This window comes from Hordeum vulgare, chromosome 1H (genome assembly GCF_904849725.1).
Source record: "Hordeum vulgare subsp. vulgare chromosome 1H, MorexV3_pseudomolecules_assembly, whole genome shotgun sequence".
NCBI lineage: Eukaryota > Viridiplantae > Streptophyta > Magnoliopsida > Poales > Poaceae > Hordeum > Hordeum vulgare.
Genome location: NC_058518.1, coordinates 455,621,743 through 455,629,668, shown reverse-complemented (window position 1 = coordinate 455,629,668; position 7,926 = coordinate 455,621,743). Strand labels below are relative to the sequence as shown.

Here is a 7,926-nt window from a genome sequence, read left to right as displayed (position 1 = left end):
GTATAGGGAAGTTGGTGGCTCTTGGCCTTTTGACATGAATCACAAACTAGCAAGTGATCCTTTTTATTGGAGACAGGAAGACTAAAATCACGAAGAACTTTCTGGACTATTGGCAAGGCAGGATGCCCTAAACGTTTAGGCCACCGTGAAGTAGATGGGATGACCGCACCAAGAGCTTGTGGATGAGGAACTTCTTCACGGCCAGAGACTGGGAACAAGCCACCCTTACTCTTGCTTTGTAGAATGGTTCTCCGATTGTCCCGATCCTTAACAAAAACAATTTCAGGGTAAACTTCAAGAAAGGCATAGTTATCAACCATGAGACGAGATGCAGAGAGGAGACTTTTATCAGCTTGTGGAGAGTGGAGGATGTTGTTGAGAGCTAAGGAACCATGGGGGGTTGATAAAACTGAATGACCAATATGTGCAATGCTCATACCTTGACCACTAGCTGTGTGGATTTGTTCTGTGCCGGTGTAGAGATCATGCACCGCAAGCTTCTCGAGTTCCCCCGTGACATGGTCGGTGGCGCCAGTATCAAGATACCAGTTGGTATCTACGCCATAGGAGTGAGCAGCATTGGCGGATCGGTTACCACCACCTCCACTGTTGCCACCACCTCGACCTCCACTGTCCGCAGGATTACAGACGTTGTTGTTGTAGTTGGGATCATATCGCTTCTTGCAGCGCCACGCCCCATGACCGCTTTCTTTGCAGATATGACAGTTCTCGAATTTTCGATCACTGCCACGATCACCGCCGCGATTACCACCCTGGCGAGAATTGTTGGTGTTGCCGCCAGAGTTGTCGTAGCCGCCACGCCCTCCCGTGTGATTGTTGTTGTAGCCACCACGCGAGGTGTTTCCGTTTCCTCGTCCACGCCCCCACCCCGGGAGGCGAGGTTAGCAGAGTAGGCGTTGGTTTGCGTCGAGATCCGAGCTTCAGCAGCAAGAAGGAGGGAGAAAAGCTCCCCAAGGCCGATGGGTTGATCGGTGATGGTGCGCGTGGAGATGGCCGAGACCAAACCATTGTACTCCGGCTCATGCATCAGCCCCTGGATGATGTGGGAGACGATGTCATCTTCGTCCAGAGGCTTTCCAGCCGCCGCCAACTCATCGGCTAGTTCTTTCATCTTGGTGTAGTAGGATGCCGCAGAGGAGTCACCCTTCCTGGTGCTTGCGATCATTGATCGCAGCTGGATGATGCGCGCCCGTGACTGCGAAGAGAAACTTTGGAGGATCTCCTTCCAGGCTGCCGCAGCAGTTGTACAGTTGCTAACCTCAAGGATGTCACGGGAGAGAGATGCGAGCAGAAACGTGAGCACGTGCTGATCTTGAGTTACCCAAACCACATGTTCAGGATTTGGCGTCGCGATGAGATCCTTCTTCCCGGAGACCTCCTTCTCCGAGACGAGCTCAGCAGCGGGTTCCTTGATGGAGCCATCGAGGTAGCCCATCATGCCTGCAGCCCTAACATGGGGCAGGACTTGCGCCCTCCAGACCAGGAAATTTTCCCCGGTTAGCTTCTCGGCAATGGTGTGTCCGAGGGATGCGATGGAGGGGCTGGCCATGACAACGGCAGAGGAGGAAGACATGACTTCTAGATGCGGTGGAAGAGACTAGCTCTGATACCATGTGGAAAACAAAGGAGAGAACGCTTGCCCTTGGCAGCGGCGGTTCCGTGTTAATATAGGCATATCCCATCTAGGGTTACAATGAGATTACATATGGTTAGGAGTTGGATTGACATACAAATCATATCACAACAACCTAAAAAGATAAAGAAGTTAAACCGGTTTATCTACACCGAATACATTACAATGTTTAACACCCACCAGCGTGTTGTATTGAAACTCCGTCGTTTGCCAAGATGTGCGAGGATGCAACATCATGCGGGCTGGGTTGGAAACATTCCCATCGCAGACGAGATCCACCAGTTGCAGCACTCCTCCTCAACAGCACCGGCAGCGTTGCTTCCAACGTGCTCGCAACGGCAACCGCAGGGCAACACCGGCCACGCTGGAGCACCGGTGCTGGCACGACGGACCTTGGTCTTGTGCAGCTATTCTCTGCTTGCAGCAATGACGGAGACCTCCATGGATTGCAGTTGGGGCAGTTGGGAGGGGGCAGCAACACGCATGGACTAGAGGAGGGGCACATGCCTAGTGACAGGAGTGGTGAAGAGAAAGAGAGCGCGGATGGGATTGGGATCAGGTGAGGAAGACCACCAAAGACGAGCAGCTTTGGAAGATAAGGAAAAGGAAGTGGTGCGTGGGACCAAACATGTGTTATGCGTCCCGAGCGGTTTAAGCAGCGAAGAAATCATCCGACTGAATATAATACTTTTCCTACAAAGAAGACATCAGTTTTCTTGAAAAAAGTTCTTAGTTCGACATAACATTGGATGATTAAGGTGTAGAAAGTTTGGCATAGGTCTCTGGCTGTTACAACCAAATCTTTCTGCCTGGTATAAAGCCAGCTTTCCTCATCATCATGCTGAAAGACGGCAGGTAAGCAGGTTCATTCCGGTAGCATCAGCCAAGTGACAGTTTTAGCTGCGCTACTAGCCACCTATATGGTTTCTGGTGAGTTCTCCCGGCGCAACCCGTGCTCCATGCACCGTGGCATGGTGACACACACGCTCTTTAGGCGGTGACCTCCCGCCATCTGTCCATGGATGCAGAAGTACGTGGCATCTCTCCCTAGAACTCTCTCTCTCTGCCTATATAAATTCAAGTGCGAAGCCGCATCTCCTCCGTGTAACAAAGAAGTTGCCCACGACCACGAACACTAGAAAGAGGAGGGGCCTCAGAATTCAGAAGAGGAGAGAGGTTTGAGATTCAGAGAAGGTGTGATCATGGCGAGCGCCAAGGCGACGATGGGGCAGGGGGAGCAAGATCACTTTGTTCTCAAGAGCGGGCATGCCATGCCGGCCGTCGGGTTGGGCACCTGGAGAGCTGGCTCCGATACTGCCCACTCCGTTCGGACGGCCATCACCGAGGTATGTCGCCATGCCCGCGTGCTCCTCACGTCCTCGCTCGTTGGGTTTTCAGATACAGTTATGAATCCTGGTGAAGTTGACAGTTCAGAGCTCTGGTTCGCTCGGAAATGACGATAGGATTATATGATACTGTATGTGATAATCTGAATGTATAACGGCTGCAGGCTGGATACAGGCATGTGGACACAGCTGCTGAATACGGAGTAGAGAAGGAGGTACACATCATCATACCAGTATCCCGTTTCTATACTAGCCTGATCATCAACTGCTTGATTTCAGGTCGGCAAAGGGCTTAAGGCCGCAATGGAAGCGGGAATCGACAGGAAAGATTTGTTTGTCACGTCAAAAATATGGTACTGTACTTATGCGCAGAGTCGTAGATGTCAGTAACTTACGGCGTGTTTGGAGCATCTGAATTTTGATCGGTATTTTTTTGGCCACTCTAGGTGCACAAACTTGGCCCCTGAGAGGGTGCGGCCAGCATTAGAGAACACGCTCAAGGATCTACAGTTGGACTACATCGATCTTTACCACGTAAGACATAGAAAACCAGTGCCTTATTTCGTTTGCAACCTTCTTGATCTCATTGTTGCTTTGTCTGGTAACAACGGACAGTTGCAGTGCCTGACTGCTTATGGTTTTGCTACTGTTATCTTGTACGACTTCAGTTACCGGTTCAGTCTATGGATATACTTTAATAATGAACAAAATGAACACAGATCCATTGGCCGTTCCGACTGAAAGATGGTGCACACATGCCTCCAGAAGCAGGGGAGGTGCTGGAATTCGACATGGAGGGAGTGTGGAAGGAGATGGAGAACCTTGTGAAGGACGGGCTGGTTAAGGACATCGGCGTCTGTAACTACACGGTGACCAAGCTCAACCGGTTGCTACGGTCTGCAAAGATTCCACCGGCCGTATGCCAGGTTGTGAACCCTCAGATTTGATCACAAGTCCAAAGTTCATTGAAATACCAACTTTTTTTTTTGACCTTGTATTTGTTACTGTATTTATTACTTAATCTAACAGATGGAAATGCACCCTGGTTGGAAGAACGACAAGATTTTCGAGGCCTGCAAGAAGCACGGAATTCATATTACGGTAAGATATTTCTCCTGAAAATGAGTTGTGATAAGAGATAACCTTGCTGGTGTGATATCGTAGCAGCTATCATTCCCGAAATAGAAGCGCTTAATGATACTCTTGCTTTCCTTGTCCAGGCTTACTCCCCATTGGGTTCTTCAGAGAAGAACCTTGCCCATGACCCGGTGGTGGAAAAGGTGCGTATGTTCAGAATTTAGAAGATCCTTTCTCATTGTCCAGGCTTACTCCCCATTGGGTTCTTGAGAGAGAAGATACCTTTTCATCGAATTCAAGCCATTCAAATTACGTGTACTGTGTAGCATAGTAGCTGAATCCAAGCATTGAAGTGCAGGTGGCCAACAAACTGAACAAGACCCCGGGGCAGGTGCTCATCAAGTGGGCTCTGCAGAGGGGGACGAGTGTGATCCCCAAATCAAGCAAAGATGAGAGGATCAAGGAGAACATTCAGGTGTTCGGGTGGGAGATCCCCGAAGAGGACTTCAAGGTCCTGTGCAGCATAAAAGATGAGGTGAGCGGTGCCACACTCATACTGGCTTCACACTTCAAATGTAGTGAAATGAAATGAAACTAGTGCCAAAATGTAGACCCGACATATGGGCAGTTTCAGGGCACACCACCTGAATCTGGATCACGTGTCCTGGAAAAACTGCATGCCACCCTAAATTTGGTAGCAACAAAGAAACACTTGTAGCTGCGATTGGTCGATCTGTTCGCTTATATAGTACTCTAGTGCACATGTTTAGTCGTTTCTTCAGGGCATCTTGCAGGCCAAAAACAATGAACAAAATAGATAAAACCAAGAAATATACTATATCCAGCAAGAGCATCGTTCCATCTGTGTAGCCTGGCAGCTACAGAGCTTGTTAAACACCCCTACCTGCACTCTGAAAGCTACAAATCCTGTCGAGCTATTATAAGAAGATGATTAGCCGTACGTTCTCCATCTGAACTAAGCGTGTGAATGGTCCCTGGTGTTCGCTGCAGAAGCGTGTGCTGACCGGGGAGGAGCTGTTCGTGAACAAGACCCACGGGCCGTACAGGAGCGCAGCCGATGTCTGGGATCACGAGAACTGAGCTTAGCTGAGCTGAGCTCCCATGCATCATCGAGCTCAGCTCAAGACGCGCAGCTGATCCAAATAACGGAAGGGTGCTCTCTCCATAATCCATATGTATGTATGCTATGTAATAATAAGCACGGCTGTGTTCTGTACATGCAAATGCAATGAGTAAGAACGTACTTACGGCTCTTCTTCCTCCGTATTATTTGCGTTGCCGTGCTGTGCCGTTGTTGCGGTGTGGTGTGAATCCGGGTTTCAACTATTGGGGATGGACATTAATGACACGGCAAATAAACGGCAAATACGCTAACAATACAGTTTCTATATTTGTGATAAACTCTAAAGACAGCTTTAATCAACAAGTAAGCAATGGAATAATACAAACAACATGTAAAAAACGGTGGATATGGATCGACCGGTCCACACAACTTCATGATGAATATGATGTTTGTGGGCGAATCGGTCCACATAACTTCACTATAAAAATATAAAATCTTCTCTGGAACCTTTACAACACTCTCCACACATAGCTTCTAACTCCTTCAGTATTTTACAAAATTGCTTTTAAACCGCCGAATCAAACAACATCAAATTTGATAGACAAGTAGATACGTAAGTTCCTGAGATCCCCTTACAATTTCAGCTCAACCGGACAAACATCTCCCAAAACTTACTTTATTTTGAAACATCTCCCAAAACTACTTCATTTTGAAACTTCAATACTCAGAGCTAAAAAAACCATTTTTAAATCTGATGTTTCACTGATTCAATCCTCAGACCAGCTAACCACCATTTTTAAATCTGATGTTTCACTGATTCAAACCAGATCGTAGCACTTAAAATAAATAAAAAACGAGTTTATCAAGTTTATGGTTGATCCAAACACATTTAAGCCTCCAATCAATAGCATAGCTTGGACACCACATTTAAGCCTCCAATTAATAGCATAGCTTGGACACCACATTTAAGCCTCCAATCAATAGCATAGCTTGGACACTGTTTAGTTAAAAGCGAATCCGGACACAACCTGCACTTCTTCTTCTTTCTCTCTCACACAGGTTTTATTTTCTTTTATGTGCTCTGTCTCACTCTTACGGATGGTAACCATCTTGCTTCCCTTTCATTGAAAGCACGTTCAAACATTGGATACAGCAAGAATCAACAATTTAGATTTATGGATTGCCACCCCATCTTCATGTGAAAGGACATAGTCCAACACCAACCATGCCGAGGGCCGCCAAGATGTAGGGTTGTGCATGCGTTTGGTTTGAGATCCAAGTGTGCCGTACGTCTCCCTCACCTCACCAATCAGGGCTTGGACCGCTGAGGAAACGCCTGTGGTCGTGCTTAATCAAATGGATTTGTAGTGGAGATCCGCCGGGCGGCACGAGCTGCGTACCTGTACGGTACGGTTGGCCCGAAAGCATGTCTGTTTTCTTCTCAATGTATACAGTACAGAAGGATTCGGATTCGAGTGTGGGCCCTTGAGGCAGTGACACGGGTTGACGGACTGGCATGGCATGCATACCGGCCCATGTTGGCTACCGGGCAGTGGCGGTGGGTGGTCCAAGGAGGAGGGAGGAATATAGGCTCGAGCCCAAATGAGAGATTGGATCTTGTGGCCGGATGTCGAGGTGGTCGGTGGCGGGCGCCGTGGTTGCGAGCCCACGAAGCTTCGCGCCTGCTTCCTCCTCGCCTACCGCCTCGCACGTGGGCCGCTCTTCTCGAGTTGGTCAAGCACGTTTGCATAGGTAGGCCGGGGACTGGGATTGGGTGAATATCCACCATTCAACCAAAATCCAACGTCACTTGTTGACCTTGGTAGAAAAACGATTCAAACTTGGCCATTTTCATCAGTTTGTCAAAATGAAAATAAAAACTGCAAGATATATCAATCTGTATCTACTATCAACGCTTCCAACCAACAGGCATCCAATACGGTCTTATAGCAAGGCTGTTCGGATCCGGACCCACTTTTTCCGCAGACCCGAGACCAACATAGGAGGCTTTGTGGGCATCCGGTCCGTTGCAAGGCCTGCTTCTGCCTGTCGCATCAAAATCCCTCATCCGTCTGTCTTTCCTATGCTTTTTATATCGCTATAGAAATTGGCGCCGACGCAGGCTGCTCCTCCACCATGACGATGTTGAAGTGCGCACGCATCTGCTCCATGATGCAGCCAGTACGCACGGGCTTCGTTGTAGTGTCGTCATGCACGGCTTAAAGTTCAACTAATTTTCTTAAGTAAACAAAAACTAAGCGAGTTATCGGATGGATATCCAACAATTGACGCCTAAATTCAAACAAAATATACGAAAATAAGGGTCTTCAACGGTCGCCGTGCAACATGGACACGAGCGTCAGACCAATGTTCGACGATACGTCGTGTCAGGCTGGGTAATGTCAGACCCGAGCTCCCGCTAGCCTGGCTGAGGACCGGTTTAGGACCACCACAGAGACGTTCACGCGGTGTTGACAGAGGCCTCCGACAACGACGGCGAGGACACACGATCTAAATGTATTGTAAATAACTTTGCAATATAATGAATAGAACTTGCTAAATATAGGGCATGCGTAGTCTAATTGTTGATATCAAAATTTATTCTTAATTAATATCAGTAATTATTCTGAATGTATTTACAATGAAAACATTTAGTGCATAGCTCATGTATACAAAACTACAGAGAGTGGGCGTCCTAAAAACTGCGAAGTGTTGGCTGGTTTCTTCAAATATCAGTCCCCACCATTCGATTTTGCATGAACGTT

At 48.0% G+C, this 7,926-nt stretch overlaps 1 protein-coding gene across 1 annotated transcript; it reads left to right on the top strand.

Annotated features, from left to right (window-relative positions):
- The first annotated feature begins 2,743 nt into the window (after positions 1-2,743).
- Positions 2,744-5,364, top strand: LOC123414133 (aldose reductase). Its single transcript, XM_045106640.1, has 9 exons — positions 2,744-3,000; positions 3,165-3,215; positions 3,280-3,353; positions 3,447-3,534; positions 3,720-3,926; positions 4,030-4,101; positions 4,221-4,280; positions 4,436-4,612; positions 5,089-5,364. The coding sequence occupies exons 1-9, from the start codon at positions 2,857-2,859 to the stop codon at positions 5,176-5,178; spliced, it is 963 nt and encodes a 320-aa protein (XP_044962575.1). The 5' UTR covers positions 2,744-2,856; the 3' UTR covers positions 5,179-5,364.
- Positions 5,365-7,926: the final 2,562 nt, after the last annotated feature.